Below are 21,077 nucleotides of genomic sequence, written 5' to 3'. Positions count from 1 at the left end.
TAGTAGTGGGCCGACTTGAGCCAATCGGCCAGTAGTGGGCCGACTGGATCCAATCAGCCGGCAGTGGGCCGACTGGGGGCCAATCGTCCAACAGTAAGCCGACTGGATCCAATCAGTCATCAGTAGGCCGATTGGGTAATATTTTTAAAAAATATATTACGGTTTAATATTTCTGAAATTTAATATAAAAATGTATTATTTTAAAAAAATTAGCCTTAATATACTTCCAAATTAACGTGCAATGCACGTACACATTAACTAGTGTGTTAAAGCGATGGACTAGAGAAGCACGGACCAGAATTGTATAAGACAACATGGGAAGACAAGACAACATGGGAAGAAATATAATCGCAAATCCAAATATGGATGCCATTCTTGGATACCGAAATATGCCCCTCAAATTTCAAATTTTGGCACATCGAGCAGCCAACTTTCAAGAATGCATCTTATTACTAGACAACACACTTACATCCTTGATAAACATATTGAAGAAAAAATCAATGCATGTACAAGCATAGAACTTGCAAAACAAACACATACTTCATTTATTCTTATAAGGTTGCAAAGATTACAGTCCTCAACATCATGCCGGTAAAATCAGGGACCTGTCAAGAAAAACAACCATACAGGGTTGTAGTCGCGAGGCTCTAGTATGCGCCTCATGACGGCCAGATCCCAAAGACCAGACATTCCTAAGAGGAACCGCAAGAAAAAAAGCAACCCTACATGACACCACACACACACTAGAGAACAACACACAGCACCTCAACATACTGACAGACCCAAACTCAATAACAATATCAATATCAACCAGACATGTCAACAGACGTTCCAGGATCAGCAACCCTGGAGACCAGCCACTGGAGCTGGCGCCTGCAACTTCTTAACCATGAAGCAGTGAAAAAATGACACTGGACACTAGAGCAACCTAAAAAACCAGTATGGTGTGGCTATAACGGCAAGGACCGGTGCCTGGATGGAAGGGGCAGGATGCCAGTGATGGCAGCCAGATGCTCAAAAAACAGATCACCTCCTGAGGAGTGATCTGTGAAAAAACGAGCACTTGGCCAAAGGCGCCCTCCAAAAAATGACCGGTCCCTGAACAAAGTTCAGAAGCCCACCCCAGCTCGTGATGAGCCGAAAAACTGACTAATATGGGTTTGACGGTTGCGCTGCTACGGACGTATATCTGCATATGCAGGCGGCTGACTCGGTAGACGAGCCCCACCAGCAATGAACCATCTTGTCTGCCTAGGCGAGAATGTCGCACCACCAGAGCTGCTTCTCCAGCGATGCAATGTTGTGGTTGCCAATCATGTTGCAGTACTGAAGATTGAGGCCCTCCAACTTACCCATGCTGCCCAAGAACTGCACGCTCACCTGTGTGACCTTACAGCAGCCAAACAGCGAGAGGACACGGAGCTTGAAGTGCTTTGCGGACGCCAGGCTTGCAACACCGGAGTCGCTGACCATGCAGTTAGAAAGATCAAGCTCTGCAAGCTCAGTGCAGTTCTCAGAAATACAGAAGAGGCTTGCATCTGTTATCTTGCTGCAACCCTCGAGACTAACTTGCTTAACAGATTTTCCATGTGCCTTCACCAGGGAAGAAACAGCAACATCTGTGATGTTCTTGCAACCACTCAAGTCAACCTTGACCAGGCTACCCTCGGAAGATTTTATCAACGGAAGAAGCCCATTGTCAGTGACCTCACCAAGACCACTCAGGTCGACTTGCTCCAGCTGAGGGCAGATCATACCGACCACGGCCAAGCTTGCATCAGTGAAACCTGGGCAATCCTTGATTGTCAAGAAACGTAGTGATTTGCAGACAGGAAGTTGTGCAGGAGCAGAACAGACATCCTTGACACCTGTGCATTTCACCAAGGAGAGAGCCCTGAACTTCTGGCTGCAGTTGATAAGGCAGGCCAGAACACCAACAAGAGTAACCCTGTTGCACTCTTCAAGCTGCAGGTTTTCCATCACCTTTGCTGATTCTGTGAAAGCCTTAAGACCAGCATCCGACACATGTCCACACTTCCTGAGGCAAAGCTGTTTCAAGCCTGGGCAGAACTTGGCAATACAAGTGATAGCAAGATCAGTGACCCCAAGGCAAGAGGTGACACTCATGCACCTCAACTTCTGCAAGCCGGCGGCATTGGCCATCACCCAAAACCCCCTCTCACCAACAGCAGCAAGGCGAGCAAGTGTAAGATCTGTGACGGCCTTCCCATAGTACCCAATCACGGCAAGCGAAGCATCTGTGATGTTCAATCCCTGGAGACGGATCTTGGCCAGTGATGCGGAAGCGGAGCACACGAGGCTAGAAATGCCCTGGTCACCAACGTGCACACAGTTCTTGATGCTCACAGCCTGCAGCTTCAAGCAGCACCGGCCAATCGCCCTCAGGCCCTCGTTGCCAACGCCGGAGCAGGCCTCCATGGTCAGAGACACCAAGTTGGGGCACCCCTGAGCAATAGCAGCAAGGCCCTTGTCTGTGATGAGCGGGCAAGAAGTGATATCCAGACGCTCCAGCGACGGGCACCCGGCGGCGATCTCAGCGAGCCCAGCGTCGGTCACAAGCGGCACGTCCCACAGCGCGAGCGAGCAGAGGTTAGGACTGCCGCGGGCAACGGCCAGGAGCCCCTGGTCTGTGACCCCACGCGTCGGGTGGCTCCCACGGATGGCGAGCTTCTCCAGCCCGCGGCGGGATCCAGCGACAACAGCCATGGCGGCAAGGCGGACATCGGTGGCCTCGTTACCCTCGAGGACCCTCTCGACGCAGGGATCTGCGGGGGAGTCGTCCGTATCCTCCTCCATAACGAACTCCTCGTTGAGATCGGGCAGGGACGGGGCGGCCGACGCGGCATGACCGAGCTCGGAGACCCGAATGCTGGCGAGGAGCGCGAGCCAGCGGCGGGAGACGCAGGCGGAGTCAGCGCGCTCGCGGCCGCCGGGCAGACGGCGCAGGACCTCGAAGAGGCACTCGTCGGGGAGCAGGTCCAGGGACGGCTGCGGGGGCTGCCTCTGCTTCTTGCTGGCCCTCATGCACTCGGCCGCCGCGGCGGCGACCGCCGACGCGGCCACCAGAGAGCGCTTCCGCTGCTGAACCACCGCTCCGCCACCGCGGCAGAACATCCCGGAAAGCTCCGCCGGGGCAGAGACGAGGCACCCGCCATCTGGCGCAATCGAAGAACATACCATCAGGGACACGCAAGAACAAACCTTTCCTTGCAAGGAACCACGACTAAAACAACAAACCGACTCTCTTCGGGGAAAAGAAAAAAGAAAAACATGAAGGGGATCTCTTTCTATCGCTTACCTCCGTACGCGTGGAAGGCAGGCATGCCGAATCGCCGGAGAAGGAAGAGATCCCTTGAAAGAAGAAGAAGAGCACGACCAAGAACAGAGCCGCCGCCGCCGCACGATCCGAGCCGCCGGAGAAGGCCTTAAGCATTTACAGGCGACCACCGCCGGAGGGGGGAAGGAGACGGAAGCCGAACCCTATCGCCGCCGCGACAGGGAAAAAAGAGAAGGAGGAGATGGGAGGGGAGAACTCTGCGAGGGGAAAGCGCGAGCTGAGGCGGAGGGTATAGGGAAGAAAGAGACGGAGGAGGTGGGAATTGAATAATCGGCGCGAGGGACAGAGACGGGAGGCGGGGGCCGCCCTTGGCGCTCCCAGGGGACAAGTTGCGCTGGCCGGAGCTGGATGCACTGAACCTGCACTGTACTCGTGTGGGCGGGTGGAGTGGAGGGGATTGAGACGGCCGGATCGGGTGGGTGGGTGGGTGGGTCACTCGTTCGTGCTACACATACATTGCACATGCACGCGTCTTCGTCTTCGTATCATGGAGCTGCGATTCTTCTCCTCTACTTTTCGTTTCCTTTTTCACGTTGCGTTTGGAGAATGGATGTGAGGGGAATTCCTGTTCCAGAGCGTGAACACGTGGAGATAGCAGATCCAGTTACCCAAGATTGTTTTTTCCCCTCCCGTTAAGGCATCTCCCACCATCACACGTAAATTTCCCCCGCATCTGGGTGCCGGTTATCCAACGCTATACGTGTATATTTTAAAATAATCACTCCTTGTCGATTTTGGTGAGCTCGCCGTCAAGGTGACGGCAGCGCCTAGCGGTCGTCTCTGCGGCGGTGATGGAGCGGTTAAGGGCCCATATCATGGCGGGTTCCAGTTGTCGCGGACCCATTTCGGCCCTGTGTCGGACTTCGCGAGCGCGGAGCGGCGGGCGGTGTTGCACCGGTCATATATATTTCAATACAACGATCTCTTCGGAGATATATTTGATGTAATTCTTGTGGCATGTTTGTCGGATTCAATGAATTCTGGATTTATGATCAGATTGTTCATTGATTTATATTAATTCTCTTGAAGTCTCTCTTTTGTGTAGTTTTGTAGCTTTATATTTCTCTCCGGTCTATTCGTTTATTTTGGCCAAGTTTGATTGATTTATCTTTAGTGGAGAGGTGATTTGTAGTGGGTTCAATCTTGCGGTGATCTTATCCAGTGATAGAAAGGACAAAGGCACGTATTGTGTTGTTGCCACTACCGATAAAACGATGGGGATTTGGTCATATTGGTTGATCTATTCTTGTCTACATTATATCATCTTGCTTATTGTGATACTCTGTTTCTTTTTCGAAAAGGGGCACTTTATTACTTAAAAGATTTAAGCATTATACCCGGCTTCTGCATAACTAAGAAGCACACAGCCAAATAAGATCCTCTCACACAAAATAAAAATAAAAAGGGGAGTTACAACGAAACATGTAGAGTCTGTATAACGCCTAAGGCGGAGGGGGCTAATCGTTAGATCATGATGCCACCCATGTTCGATAAAAGTATCCCTCGTCGTAGCCTCCAATCGTGTACACACCTCCATAAATAGTCCTCGATTCTCCATGCATTGTACAGAGGACCATAAACGAAGAGTCCCGGTACATCTGTAGATAATCTGCAACAGAGAAGTACTTTTATCGTTAAAACCTTATCATTTCAACATAGGCAAAGCGACCAAATAATGGCAAGCGCTCCCACCCTAATAAGAGTTCTAAACCTGTGATCAATCCCATGTAACCAGTGGCCAAATATATTAGCAACACTACAGGGAGGATACAAGCCAGAAGCTATTTGAATGACTGACCATATAGAATGATCCAAATTGCATTAGAAGAATAAATGTTTTATTGTCTCCTCATGGTGACAAAAGACACATTGCGGGCTTCCATGTCAATTCCTCTTAATAAGGTTCTCTTTAGGGTTGGAAAAAGCGGTAGGCGTAAGCGAGGCGGTTGGCCTGCGCCTAGTGCATAGGCGGTGCCTAAGCGCCCTAGGCGCGGCCTAGGCGGTAATATAGTTTTTACTTGTAGTGTATTTGTGATTATTATATGGGTGTTGATATTAGTTTAGGGCATAGAAATACGTTAATTGCCGTCTACTGCCATTGGAATATAACCAGTTTGGCATATCAGTGCAGTATGTGGCATGATTTCTTGCTTGGGTAGGCAGTTCCTTGCTTGCCCTGCCTAGACCTCCATTTATGCCCTAGGCGAGGCGTTTCGCCATTGCCTAGCGCCTAGGCGTGCCTAAGCGCCTCCTAGGCACTGCCTTTTCCAACAGAGCTCTTTAGTAAGAATGACTCCGCGACAAAGATATCATGCAAATATTTTATTCTTAAGAGATATCTTCATCTTCCAGATCTTCTTGTTATTAACAATTGGCACATCATAACACTCTATACATAGAATCCACTAAGAATTGACCATTCCCATGGAGGTTCCTGATACGTCTCCAACGTATCTATAATTTTTGATTGTTCTATGCTATTATATTATCTGTTTTGAATGTTTTATATGCATTAATATACTATTTTATATAATTTTTGGGACTAACCTATTAACCTACAGTCCACTGCCAGTTTCTGTTTTTTCCCCTTATTTTAGAGTTTCGCAGAAAAGGAATACCAAACGGAGTCCAAACGGAATAAAACTTTCGCGATGATTTTTTTGGACCAGAAGATACCCAGGAGACATGGAGTGCAAGTCAGAAGAGCCACGAGGCGGCCACGAGGGTGGAGGGCGCGCCCCCCGACCTTGTGGGCCCCTCGGGGACCCCCTGACCTAGATCTTCCTCCTATATATTCTCAAATACCCGGGTGCCCCCTCCCCCCGACCTTGTGGGCCCCTCGGTGACCCCCTAACCTAGATCTTCCTCCTATATATTCTCAAATACCCCAAAAACTTCCAAGGGAGCCACGAAACCACTTTCCACCGCTGCAACCTTCTGTACCCGTGAGATCCCATCTAGGGGCCATTTCTGGCATTCTGCCCGAGGGGGATTCGATCACGGAGGGCTTCTACATCAATACCATTGCCTCTTCAATGAAGCGTGAGTAGTTTACCACAGACCTATGGGTCCATAGCCAGGAGATATATGGCTATTCTCTCTCTTTGATTCTCAATACAAAGTTCTCCTCGATGTTCTTGGAGATCTATTTGATGTAATACTCTTTTGTGGTGTGTTTGCCGAGATCTGATAAATTGTGGATTTATGATCAGCTTATCTATGAATATTATTTGAATCTTCTCTGAATTCTTATATGCATGATTTGATATATTTGCAAGTCTCTTCGAACTATCGATTTGGTTTGGCCAACTAGATTGGTTTTTCTTGCAATGGGAGAAGTGCTTAGCTTTGGGTTCAATCTTGTGGTGCTCGATCCAAGTGACAGAAGGGGAACCGAAACGTATTGTATTGTTTCCATCGAGGATAAAAAGATGGGGTTTTCATCATAATGCTTGAGTTAATTCCTCTACATCATGTCATCTTACCTAATGCGTTACTCTGTTCTTATGAACTTGATACTCTAGATGCATGCTGGATAGCGGTCGATGTGTGGAGTAATAGTAGTAAATGCAGAATCGTTTCGGTCTACTTGATACAGACACGATGCCTATATTCATGATCATTGCCTTAGATATCGTCATAACTTTTCACTTTTCTATCAATTGCTCGGCAGTAATTTGTTCACCCACCGTAATAATTCCTATCTTGAGAGAAACCTCTAGTGAAATCTATGGCCCCCAGGTCTATTTTCCATCATATAATCTTCTATTTTCCATCATACAAGTTTCCGATCTACAATTTTAGTTTCCCATTTACTTTCTTTGCAATCTTTTACTTTCCGTTCCACAAACCAAAAATACCAAAAATATTACCTTATCGTTTATCCATCTATATCAGATTCCACTTTGCAAATAACCGTGAAGGGATTGACAACCCCTTTATCGCGTTGGGTGCAAGTTAGTGTTTGTGTGCAGGTATTCGATGGTGAAAGTGCAACTAATCCTCGGGTGGTTTTGGTAATTCATAACAACATATAGCTCATTGAACTAATATTCTTTCAAGATAAATATTTCAGAAAGTTCAATGGTTGGAATGGCATGGACTAGAGATGTGGACCCTTCAAAATGCTAAGGACACATATTGGCAAAAGCTCAAGACTCTACATTTTCATTTTAGTGATCCATGATCACATTGAGTCTGTAGGAAAAGCCAATATTATTAAAAGGGGATGAGGTGTTGCTTTATGGCTTGCTTGCTCAAAATGTTTAGTGATATGCTCCAAAAGCCCTCAGCCACTTTCTCATTTGCACATATGTCCTAAACCTAAAGTCAAACTCGGCCCCACCAATTTGATCTATCCGGCGCCACCGAGTTCACTTGACATAGCCATATCCATAAACCCTAATCAGTTCGGTCTTACCGATAGGGATCTCGGTCTCACTGAGATGGGATTGCAAACTCTCTATTTCCCTTCGTAACATTTCGGTGTAACCGAGATGAGCGATCGGTCCCACTGAGTTCGCAGTGCAAACTCTCTGTTTCCTTTACGTAACATTTCGGTCTCACTGAAATGAGCGATCGGTCCCACCGAGTTTGCCTGACCAAGTCTTTGTTTGCTTATTACTGAAATCAGTCTCACCGAGTTCATGTGATCGGTCTCACCGAGATGAGGTTTTGCCCTAACCCTAGAGCATCGGTCTCACCGAGTTGATATTGTTGGTGTAAGTGCATCTAGTGCACCTTAGTGATTTTGGTGTATTGAAGACTTATAGGTTAAGGGACTAATGTGTTTATGAGTGTACACAGGTCTATAAGTCTATGAGGAGTTTGATATTTACAGAGAAAGTCGACCCCTAAAAATGAATATCTTCGACTGAAGATTTTGGTATTCCTGAAGACTTTCATGAAGACTTTGAAAGTGAAGAAACTGGTGTGTCCGTAAAGACTTGATATTCATGCAAGGAATATGAAGCTTGAAAACTTTCGTTTTGATAGTTTTGTTTTTCTCTTTCTTGAGTCATAGGAAACACCGTACTGTTAAAGGGGGTCGAGGAAATACTAAGAAAAAATTTCCATGTGATGCTCAACTCAAAATCCTACACCTACCAATCCCTTCGAGTGAAGCCATTGGAAATGTCATACAGTTCAGTCAATTTCTTCAGTGACAGAGATGAAGTTCTTCTGGTCGCTGAGGAATTTGTTCTGACTGAGGAGTTAGGAATTCGCCAGTGTGGATTGCCTACACAGTGAGGAACATGATAGCCCTAAGGAATTTGAGAGTCAAATTTCCGACCGTTGCTGTGCTACGCGCCAGCTGTCCCAAAATATCTTATCCACATAACGGTCATATCATTGAAGGGCATTTATGTCTTATCATGTCGGGCTGCTCCCTAGGCTATAAATAGCCGCCCCCTACAACCACTAGCTGGTTGGCTGCTCTGAGGGAAACTGACACTTGTCATTTGAGAGCAACCCATCCTTCGAGGACTTTGAGCGAAAATCATCGAGTGAGGAAAAATCCAAACCTAAACACCCACAAACCCAAAGTGATTGAGCATCACTGAAGAGATTGATCCTGCGTGGATCTGACGCTTGTTACCTTTGAAGACTGTGCTTCTTCCAGACGGTTAGGCGTCATGGTCTAGAGCATCCAAGAGGAATTGTGGATCGCCGAGTGACCGAAGTCTGTGAAGGTTTGGAAGTCGCCTGAAGACTTACCACGAGTGATTGGACGAGGTCTGTGTGACCTTATTTCAAGGAGAATATGGTGAGTACTTGGTGTCCTGAGCTGCGTGCTCAGCGACTGGGTGTCCGGGACTGTGTGTCCTCGAGTTTAAATACTCAGCCGCTCCAACCAGACGTACAACTGAGACAACAGTTGGAACTGGTCTACCAAATTATTGTCTTCACCAACCTTACTGGTTCTATTTCCTCAACTCTTTCATTTCCTCATTATTGTGTTGAGTGATTGTTCATATCTGTGTTTAAAGACTTTGACTGAAGACTTTCTCAATTTTCTCAGTTCAATTTCTTCAGTCTGTTTGTCTTCATCTTGTGTTATCCCGTGTTTACGCTTTCTGTACTCTGTGTTTGTCTTCATTTCATCATGATGACTATGTGTGTATTCTGTCATGCTTACTTCTGAGTACTTATTCCGCTACAAGTAGTTCTTCGCTAAGGAATTTCCTCACTGACAAATTCCTCAGTGAAGAATTTATAAAAATCGCCTATTCACCCCCCTCTAGTCGATATAACGCACTTTCAATTGGTATCAGAGCAAGGTACTCCCTTGTTGTGTGTGATTTTGGTTTAACCACCTGGAGTTCTAGTTATGTCGACCGCAGGTATGATCAAGGTCTCTGTTGGGTGTCCTACCTTCGATGGCACGGACTACCCCAACTGGTAGAATAAGATGTGAATGCATCTTGAAGCAATTGACAATGATCTCTGGTACGTTGTGGAAAATGGTGTTCCCTCAGTCACACCTTCCCTGAATGCTGCTAATGTGAAGAGATTCAAGCAACTCGATTCTCAAGCGAAGAATATCATATGTGGTCATCTGAGTAAAGGGCAGTATGGTAGAGTGAGTGCTTTGGAAACTGCTAAGCTTATCTGGGATAGGCTCTCCAAAGTAAACGAAGGAGTCTCAACTCAACGTGACTCTCGTGTTAACGTTCTTCGCAATCTCTTCAACCGCTTCAAAAGACTCGACAATGAAAATGTTCAGCAAACCTTCGATCGCCTCACTGATATCTCAAATGAGCTTCAAGCGCTCGGTGCCACTAACATCACCGATCATGAGGTGGTGAAGAAATTGCTGAGATCACTCGATTCGTCATTTGACACTCTGGCACTGATGATTCAAGAGCGTGCTGATTACAAGTCACTAGATCCCGCTGATATCCTCGAGAGGCTAAATACTCATGAGTTCCAGCTTGCTGAAAAGAGAGATCTCTATGGTTCAAGCTATGGCAGAACACGTGCCCTGAAGGCCAAGGCAGTGTCTGAATCTGAATGTGAAGATTCTGGTAGTAGCCTTGGTGATCCTGAAGAATTGATCCAGGAGCTAGCACTGCTCGTGAAGAAGTTCCAGAAATTCTCAAGACGTGGTCGCTTTGGAAAATCTTCAAGGAGCAGTGATTCCTCATCAAGTGACTATAAGAGAAGGCTATGCCACAAATGCAAGAAGCCTGGTCACTACATTCAAGATTGTCCTCAGTGGGACAAGGAACTAAAGAAGAAGAAATACAAGGATTACAATTCTGATGATGCCAAGAAGAAGAAGGAGAAATCTTCAAAGTCTTCATCATCAAAATCCTCGAAGTCTTCATCCCACAAGAAGAGCAGCTCCAAGAAGGATCGGGCATTCATTGGCAAGGAAATGGATTCTGAGGCTGAATCTGAGGATAATGAGGAAGAGGAGGCATCTGAGGAGTCTGAGTCAGGTGTGGCAAGTCTAGCTCTTGCTACCGCATTTGTCAGCAAGTCTATCTTCAACTATGAAGAAAATGGCAACACCAACAACGCTGATGAAGGCAATGACGACTACGCTCCCACCTATTGCTTCATGGCAAAGGCTGCTAAGGTAACTAAATACCCCTCCTCTGAATCAAGTGAGGATGAATCTGATGAAAATCTCAAGCCTAGCTACTCTAAACTTGCTAAGATTGCTGTGAAACAACAAAAGACTATTGAAAAACTTCAAAATATATGCTAGACAAAAGTGATGATATGTTGGGTGATGAAATGGACCGCACTAAAGACTTAACTGAAAATCTTCAGAGACTTCAGTCTAAGTTTGACAACCTTCAAAGTCATCATAAAACTCTCTTAACTGATCACGAGAAGCTTCCTTATGAATTTCTTCAAAGAAAGCAAGATCGTGAGAAGCTAAGAGTGAGTTATGAAGATCTTCAGAAGGAGCACGATTCATTACTTGCTCAACAAATCAGCGCTACTCAGGAAGAATTTGATCATCCATGCTTAAAGTGCATTGAACGTGAATCTGCTAATTCTTCACCTGAATGTTCAAATGCTTCAAATGTTACAAATTCTTCACCTGCCTCTGCTATCACTAATTCCTCATCTGAGGACATTGCTAGTTTCACTAACGATGCAGGGCTGAAGGAATTGTATATGACAGGCATGTACAAAAGTCTCAAAGGGCATCAGACTCTTTGTGATGTGCTTAAAAAGCAGATCCTCAACAGAAACCCTAGGAAAGAGGGTATTGCCTTTGAGAGGAAACTCAATGCTGATGGAACATATTGGAAGCCTGAGCAGTACCCCAAAACCTCATGGGTTGCTGCAAAGGGACCTCCAGTTGATCCATCTAACTTATCTGGATTTACATGTGAATCTCCTTATTCTTCTGATGAGTCATTTGACTCCAACTATAAACTGTTCAAAAATCAGAATGGTGAAGTATTTGCTAGATATGTTGGCACTAACTGCATGAATGATTCCCCTATGAAGAAAATCTGGGTTCCCAAAAGTTATGTTGAAAGTCTTCAGGTGAATGTCCTCATGGCACCACCAGTGAAGAATAGGAACCCCAGATCAAACTCTCATATGGACCAAATTCTTCATATGGATCCAAGTCCTCATACGGACCAAATTCCTCACATGGATCAAATTCCTCAAAAGGATCAAAATCCTCATATGAACATCATCGTGCTAACAACTCTGTTTCGCAGGGTAGAGCTAAGGGCTATGTATATGTGCATTACTCTTCAAATCATTATGTTCATAAGTCCTCGAAGAATTTCTCTGCTTATTCATATGCTTACCCTAACCCCTCTTATGTGAAACGAAGTGGACTGGCGTCCATGCCACCTTTCTCATATGGTGCTCGCAGAGTGATGAATTCTTTGCCACCCCTCCAGATGTGGGTGGTGAAGAAAAAGAACTAATATCTTATGCAGGGTCAGGTCTCCGGTCATGCTCAAAACGAATGAAGAATTTGCTGGAGACCTGAACAATGTCTGAAAGGACGCAGGCGAATCATGATGAAATGAACTTTCATTTCACACGTCCTCACACTGCTTATCTGTGCTATTGCTTGATGAAATTGAACTGATGATACTGATGTCATATTCTTCACTGATGAAGTATATGAGTTTGTAAGCTGCACTAATTCATCTGTAGGATGATCAACCCAAAGCAAATGAGTGGGTCCTCGATAGTGGATGTACAAATCACATGACTGGTGACAAGAATCTTTTGATGGATGCGCCCTTAACACCGTCACATCTAAAGCATATCATCTTCGCTGACAAAGGCAAAAGTCAGGTATTGGGTCTAGGTAAGGTTGCGATCTCTAAGGATCGACACATGGACAAAGTCATGCTTGTCGAGTCCTTAGGATACAACCTCATGTCTGTCTCAATGCTTTGTGATCTTGATATGGTTGTTGTCTTTGGCAAGTATCGTTGTGTTGTGATCATGGAAGCTGACAATTCCAAAGTCTTCGAAGGCTTTAGGAGAGGAGACTCGTACATTGTTGATTTCTCTACAGGACCACAACCTGCCGTGTGCTTACTTGCAAAAGCTCCAGAAGGCTGGCTATGGCATCGACGACTTGGTCACGCAGGCATGAGGAATTTGCGCACGCTTGCGAAGAAGAAGCATGTCATTGGCATTGAGAATGTCAAATTCCTCAAGGATCACTTGTGTGGTGCCTGTGAAGCTGGGAAGATGACTAAGGCCAAGCATCCAACGAAGACTATCATGACCACCACTCGACCATTTGAATTGCTTCACATGGATCTCTTCAGTCCTAATCATTATTCTGATGTGACTAATGATGCATCTCTATATGGCTTTGTTATTGTTGATGATTACTCTCGTTACACATGGGTACACATTGTTACTTACAAACATGAAGTGCAGGAAGTCTTCAAACGATTTTCCTCGAGGGCTTCAACCAACTTTGGTGTGAAGATCAAGCACATCAGGAGTGACAATGGAACTGAGTTCATGAATTCCGGTCTTAATGACTATCTTGATGAACTTGGTATTACTCATGAGTTATCTGCTCCTTATACTCCTCGGCAAAATGGCGTCGTGGAGCGCAAGAACAGAACTCTTGTTGAGATGGCTCGCACTATGCTTGATGAATACAAAACGCCTCATCGTTTTTGGATTGATGCAATTGATACCGCGTGCCACATCATCAACAGAGTTTATCTTCACAAATTCTTCAAGAAGACTGCCTATGAACTCCTCACTGACAAGAAACCCAATGTGAGTTATTTCAAAGTCTTCGGTGCTAAATGTTGGATTAGGGATCCTCATCACAATGCTAAATTCGCACCAAAAGCACATGAAGGTTTTATGCTTGGTTACGGAAAGGACTCGCACACCTACAGGGTCTTCAACATCGCTCTTCACAAGATTGTTGAAACTGTAGATGTGCGGTTCGATGAAACTAATGGCTCGCAAAGAGAGAACCTACCTTCTGTGATAGATGAACCAGCACCTAAAGATTCTATCAAGTTCAAGGCTACTGAGGATGTCATTCCTACCGAAGGATCTACTGAAGAATTCATTCCAGAACGCGAAGATCATCGAGCTGATGTACCTGAGGAAAATGCTGAAGAAAATAGTGCTGAAGAAAATGCTGATCAAATTCCTCGACGACAACCAGCTCATCCTCGCGTTGCAAAAGAAGTGCAAGTTGAAAAGATCATCGATGACATTGAAGCACCAGGTCCTCTCACATGCTCAAAAGCTTCACATTTATCTAACTTTTGTGGGCACTATGCTTTTGTCTCTATCACAGAGCCCACTAAGGTAGATGAAGCATTTCTGGAGCCTGAGTGGATTCAGGCCATGCAAGAAGAATTACATCAGTTTGAGCTCAACGATGTCTGGGAACTAGTCAAACGTCCAGATCCTCGCAAGCATAATATCATCGGCACAAAGTGGATCTACCGCAACAAGCAAGATGAAAATGTCCTTGTGGTGAGGAATAAGGCACGACTTGTAGCTCAAGGCTACACACAGGTTGAAGGAATTGATTTCGATGAAACTTTTGCACCTGTTGCTAGACTTGAGGCTATTCGCATATTACTTGCTTATGCTAACCATCATAATATCACTTTATATCAAATGGATGTGAAAAGTGCATTCCTCGATGGTAAGCTTGAGGAAGAAGTATATGTTGCTCAACCCCCAGGTTTTGAAGATCCAAAGAATCCTGACAAAGTCTTCAGACTCAACAAGGCCCTCTATGGCCTCAAGCAGGCCCCTCGGGCGTGGTATGATACTTTGAAGGAATTCTTCGTGAAGAATGGCTTCACACCCGGTTCACTCGACCCTACTCTATTTACTAAATCTTATGATGGTGAACTGTTTGTGTGCCAAATATACGTTGATGATATTATCTTTGGCTGTACTAACCAACGTTATAGTGATGAATTTGCCTATATGATGAGTGAAGAATATCAAATGTCTATGATGGGAGAGTTGAAATTCTTCTTAGGTCTTCAAATTCGTCAACAGCACAATGGCATATTCATATCTCAGGAGAAATACCTCAAGGATGTTCTGAGGAAATTCGGCATGCAAGATTGCAAAGGAGTCAAAATTCCTATGCCCACAAATGGCCATCTATGCACTGATGAAAATGGTATTGACTTCGACCACAAGGTATACCGCTCCATGATTGGTTCTTTATTGTACTTATGTGCATCTAGGTCAGATATAATGCTTAGTGTTTGCATGTGTGCCCGATTTCAAGCTGCACCGAAGGAATCACACCATAAGGCTATGAAGCATATTCTTTGATATCTAGCTCACACACCAACAGTAGGATTATGGTACCCCAAGGGCTCTACTTTTGATCTCATTGGATATTCTGACTCTGACTATGTTGGTGATCGTGTGGACCGCAAGTCAACATCTGGTACTTGTCATTTCCTCGGACGATCTCTGGTCTATTGGTCCTTGAAGAAACAGAACTACGTATCACTGTCTACTACGGAAGCTGAGTACATTGCTACTGGTTCTTGCTGTGCTCAATTGATGTGGATGAAGCAAACTCTCAAGGACTACGGCATCAACATGAAGAATGTGCCTCTCTACTGTGACAATGAGAGTGCCATCAAGATTGCTCACAACCCAGTTCAGCACTCGAAGACAAAGCACATTCAGATTTGTCATCATTTTCTTCGTGATCATGTGTTGAAGGGCTACATTTCTATTGAGCATGTGAAGACTGAAGAACAGCTAACCGATATCTTCACAAAGCCCTTGGATGAGAAGAGATTTAGCAAGTTGCGGTGTGGGCTAAATATCTTAGAGTCTTCGAATGTTCTTTGAAAAAGGACACACATCCTAACATTTATGCAAAATTGATGACTTAGATGTGCAACACATGAAGAAACGTTTTTCTTCAATCAATGAAGAATAACACTCTAAGTGTGAAGAAATTAATGAAGAATTTGATTCTCAGAACCCTACGACAACTATACGCGGTGTCTGAAATCATCATTCTTATACGGTGGGTCACACCACCGCCAAAGTTGAAAAATCTTCAATTTGAGTTTTTCCTCAGTTTTGAAATTCTTCAGTTTTTCAAATTCTTCAACTTTGCAAAATCTTCACTGTTTCCGTCGTTTTTCTTCATTGTCTATATATGTATATATGGGTTTATGTCCTCTACAACATTCACTTATAGCTATTTCTTCAAGTTGCATTTTCTGCTAAGTGAATGTGATCGGACCCTTCCCCCTCTATGCTATACTCAACCCAATCTATTCACAAATTCTTCATGTGGGTTCTATTTGAAACTCGTTCAAAATCTTCACTGTGTCCTGTCAGCTGAAGAAATTGCGAACGGAACTTTAAAACTAATCTTATCCAAATTTTCGGTTTTGCCGCTCAAACCGTCCCGTATCCCACGATAGACTTATCTATTCACCCACGATCTAACACGATCTCCACTTTTCAGTACATGGGTGACACATGTCAAGCGAATGAGAAGGTCTAGGGGCACGTTCGTCCTAAATCTTCGGGCGAACAGTTTTTCACTGCGACTATAAATACCCCCTCACCCTTCCTCACTTCCTTTACTCCGCTCGACCGCTCTCTCTCTCGCTCGAGCTTCTCAAACCCTAGCGCCGCCGCTACTCCATCGTCGCCGGTGAGGAAGAGCTTCACTGCCTCGACCTCGTCGCCGTCGTACTCGCGCCGGCCGCGGAAATCTTCACTCCGCCGCTGCTGTAGCTATCTTCCTCCGCCAAGTTAGGGCGTGGAAGATCTGAACTGACAAACTTCAAATCCACACTTCTTGGTTCGTCGTGTTCTTCATCCAGGGTAATTAAAAGTTACTTTTACTGCCCTGTTTGATTCAAATTTTCTCCACAAAATCTTCAAAGGTGTTTTATTCTTCAAATCCTCACACAGAAAACACCTCACTAGTCATCTGTTCTTGATTCGTTTCTCTAAGCATCATTTATCTTCAAGATTCCTCAATTGTGTGGATCCTCGATCTATACAACTCTAGAACCTAAGACAAAGAACGCTTAGTGAAATTCTTTAAGACTCATCTGGTCAAATTCCTCAAACTTGTTCTTTTTGAAATCCTTCTGAGAATGCATATGACCTCTTCAAATTCCTCGCAACTATACTCTGTTCACAGGTACTCATGTCCGCTGCTGAATCACTAGGTTCTCATCAACTCAACTCATTTGCAGCGTTCCTCGAAGAAAAGTTGCATACTTCTTCAGAGAATTCGATTGTTCAAATTCCTCAATTGAAGAATATGGCAGAAGGTAAGAAACCACAGAAAGGAGGAAAGAAGCCTGAGGTCATGACTGCGTTTGAAATACCTGAGAACATCTATGCTGACTATTGCACACCTGATGAGGCCAATTTCGGAAAGGAGAACAAAAATCAGCGCAAGGTGCGCATACAGAGGATTGAAAGGAGATGGGCAAGAGAATGGAGGGAGTACAGATATGTAACTCCAAAGTATATGAAGAAATTCGCTCTAAAGAATGGGCCAAACGCCAAGCCAAGTTGGCAAGACAAGCCAAAGAAGTAGTGAGGAAATTTAATGAAGACTCTGCTGCTGCTCCTGCCACAAAGGCCTCTGACAAGCCTAGAAAATCAATGGCAAAGAAGCCTGCTCACAAGCCAAGTGCTTCATCAACTGTGCCCTCACGGCCAAGTTCCTCAACAATGCCCTCACGACCAGAATCTTCAAAGCCCTCACGACCAATTTCTTCAAAGCCCTCACAGCCAATTCCTCATGCTGCTCCTGCTCCTCCAAAGTCCTCAGTTGCTCCGGCAAAGTCCTCAACACCTGTACATCTGGCCACATGCCAAAGGACTGCAGGCATCTCCATTGCCTCTGGTGTCTCAGCGAGTTCCTCAGCTGCACCAAATTCTTCATCAGGCCCCACTCTGCTGAAGACCAAGGCCACTTCTGGACAAGGTCCTCGGCCTAGTCCGAAGAAGAAACAAGTTGCCTTCCAAGTGCCATCTGACGATGAAGCTGATGATGATGAACTTGCAGAAATCATCAGAGACAGGCAAGAAAGGGCCGCTAGAGCCAAAGGCACAAATGTGCCACTACTTTTGGATCCAAAGGTGATCCTCGACTACATTGATCTCTGGCACAAGGACCCAAACACTCCTATGCCTGATTTTCATTTGACTCCAGGCCAGAGTCACGTGCTGACCCATTTCATCAATGAAGAGAAATGGAAATTTGAGAAGGCCAGGCAAATAAAGAAGGCTCAGTTCAGGAAAGAGAAGTTCCTGAGGGACAACATTGTCAAAATGACAACTGATGAACTCCTCATGATCCAGTCTGAAATCAAGGCCCTCAGCGATGATTTCAATGCTTATTATGCTGATTGGCAAGGAGCCAAAGTCAGGTTCGTTAAACTGATTGAGAAGTTCACCAATGTTGCAGCCCCATCGCAACAAGAAATTCCTCAAGCTGAAGCCTCTACTCAGCAAACTGAAGAACATGCCAGCACCGCTGATGATTTTTAGCCTGCTGAAGAAAATGCTAGTTCTAGGGCTGATGACTCCATTCCAACCGCTGAAGAAACTGCCAGGGCATCCACTAGTGGTGCGCCTGAAGAAAATGAAGAAGTCAGGGCAACTGCATCAGTTGCGCCTGAGGAAATACAAACAGATTCCTCAGCTCCTCCTGCGCCTACCCCAACTCCTACCCTTCCATCTGCATCAGATGTGAGAAAGACCAAGGCTGCAGAAAAAGCTGCGGTGAAGAAAAGGAAAGCATCATCTGCTTCAGATTCTTCAGCTCCGAAGAAAATGAAGACTATGACCAGCTCACTTGAGAATCCAATTGATGTTGTTCCGATTTCCACCATGCCATCAAAGGACCTTGTTCCTTATGGTGAAGAATATGTGATCCCTAGCGGATCTGATGAAGAAAATCATTCTGCTGCTTCTTCAGAGAAGATTGATGAAGAAATTGAAGTGGATGCGATTCCTTCAACACTTGTTGCTTCCTCGCCCATGCCTCAGTTCACAGCTGAAGAGGCTGGCATTGAAGAAATTAAAGATGAAGACGTGGATATTGGATGCACCATGCCTGTGATGAATGATGACTTTTGGGAAAGTCAGCATCCCAATTCTCCACACTTCACCCCACTACAGCAAATACCTCAGTCCCCTGCACCAACCGTTCAAATGGGCTCTGAAGAAACTCATCCCACCTCGTCTGTGCATGAATGAATTCCAGCCACTAGTGCTGAAGAAACTGCTGCTGCTGATACCTTGAACATGCAGACTGCCACTGAAGAGGAACCAAAAATTCCTCAGCCTGAAGAACCGGAGATTGTGATTCCTGAGGTTGTGATGCAACTCACTGACACTCTTGTGCCCAAGCCAAAGGATCCATTCTCAAAGAAGCAAAAGTTCAAGGCTGCTGATTTCTTCAACGAGCATGTGTTCTTCACTGACTATAATCCCTATGATTCTGCTCGCATAAGGAAGAGGCGTTTCTGGACTGCTAGTCAAGAAAATTTCTATTCCTCTATACTATTCGACAAAGACAAAGTCTTCGATCATGCACACATTCCTCACGTGGACATGGAATCTCTATCGTGCTTCGAGCCAGTCCTCAGTGTTCTTCATGATGCTGGATTACTGAATTTCTGCACTGACATCTGTGATTGGAATGAAGAACTCATTCTTCAATTCTATGCGACGCTGCACATCACAGGAAATTCTGAAGATGTGAACTCATGGGTGCTGGACTGGATGTCAGAAAATACTCACTACAAGGCACCAGCAACTGAATTGCTTCGTGCCCTCCCACTCAGTCCTCCCCTTGATGGTGCACGTAGCATCTACAATGAACCCGAGCTTACAAATCATTACATGCAAGTGCTGATGAAGCCTTTGAAGCCAGGGCAGGCCCTACGAACCAAATTCCTCGTCAAGGAATTACTATATGTACCTCGGACTGTCTATCGCATTCTGACAAAGACAATGAGTCCTATCAAAGGCCACGACTCAAATGATGAAGAAGTCGTTGGCATCATGAAGAATATGCTTTTCAATATCATTCATGGCGTTCCTGTCAACTTCCATGATTTCTTCATGAGGACTCTGGCAAATATTGTTATGTCACCATTTGAGCTGAAGCCTTATGCACCATGGATTATGAGGTTCATCAGGACAAGGTCTTCACTCAACTACAAGGCTGATACTCTGAACCATGGCAGTTTCTTGCCTCCAATTGAAGTCCTCAAATGGACATTTTCCTCAGCTGATGACAAAGGCAAGGCAACTGCTGTGATAGATGAAGGCATTCGTCCATTGGATGGTCAATTTTGCAAGGCTGGATCCTACTCCACCAATGATGACTCTGCCACACATGATTCTGCCGCCAACACCTCTGCCAAGCAAATTCCTCAAGCCACAGCACCCAGTGTGATGACTGATCATGAGTTACTCCTCAGTCTTCATCAGAAAGTTGATCGCAATCATAAATGGGTCAAGCGTCAGTTTGGTTCAATTCTTTACAACATGACCTCAACCCACAATGTAGTGAAGAAAAGCCAATACTACCTCCATGGAACCTTCAACCGTACCTGGGCTGTTCTATCTCATGTCTACAGTGCAGAAGATCTGAAGAGCATGGGTCTCAAGGAAGAATTTGACTGGTCTGCACCTCCACCGAAGAAATTCAAGAAGGTCAAGGTTCCTTCCTTGGTGGCCAGCTCCTATTCTTCATTGCGCGACACTGATGAAAATGAAGACTTGGACGACACTGCGGCAGGCCCTACTACGACAACCGATCCAAACATCGCTGGCACTCCTCCATCAACTTGATATTCTTCAGGGGCGTTAGTCCTCAGTTTCGATCCTTTTGGTCATTCGATGACAAAGGGGGAGAAATCTGAGTTAGTCTTCAAGCGGGTCTATTATATGGGCGTTTTTTTGCTAAGATACAACTCTCGCTCTTCTGAAACTTTTATTGGATTGAGTTGTAATCTTAAACCCGATGGTGCTCTGATACTTTTGATGCACTGTGCTCTGATTCTACATGCTTGTTCCTCGTTGATATTATTTCACGCATGCTGGATCTCTTCAGGCACCATATTTCATCATGCATTACAAATTCTTCATATTATATGTCAAATGCATGTATGAATTACAAGATATAGGGGGAGATCTCCATGATTCAACTCTTCAAGTGTGCATTGCTTCAAAAGCAGATTCCTCA

The 21,077-nt window shown here is 45.1% G+C and overlaps 1 protein-coding gene across 1 annotated transcript; it reads right to left on the bottom strand.

The window, feature by feature from the left end:
• Positions 1–517: 517 nt before the first annotated feature.
• Positions 518–3,632, bottom strand: LOC119322965 (EIN3-binding F-box protein 1-like). Its single transcript, XM_037596517.1, has 2 exons — positions 3,320–3,632; positions 518–3,176 (listed from the first exon to the last, which is right to left on the bottom strand). The coding sequence occupies exons 1-2, from the start codon at positions 3,342–3,344 to the stop codon at positions 1,252–1,254; spliced, it is 1,950 nt and encodes a 649-aa protein (XP_037452414.1). The 5' UTR covers positions 3,345–3,632; the 3' UTR covers positions 518–1,251.
• Between the last annotated feature and the right edge of the window lie 17,445 nt (positions 3,633–21,077).

Source organism: Triticum dicoccoides, chromosome 6B, assembly GCF_002162155.2.
Source record: "Triticum dicoccoides isolate Atlit2015 ecotype Zavitan chromosome 6B, WEW_v2.0, whole genome shotgun sequence".
Taxonomy (NCBI): Eukaryota; Viridiplantae; Streptophyta; class Magnoliopsida; order Poales; family Poaceae; genus Triticum; species Triticum dicoccoides.
Note: the sequence above shows the minus strand (reverse complement) of the source record. Positions and strands in the feature narration are given on the sequence as shown.

Excerpts from the sequence above, each read along its gene's own strand:
- LOC119322965 (XM_037596517.1), bottom strand. The coding sequence starts at position 3,344 with ATGCCTGCCTTCCACGCGTACGGAG. Across the intron at positions 3,177-3,319 it reads TGCCTTCCACGCGTACGGAG|ATGGCGGGTGCCTCGTCTCT; the intron begins GTAAGCGATAGA and ends CGATTGCGCCAG.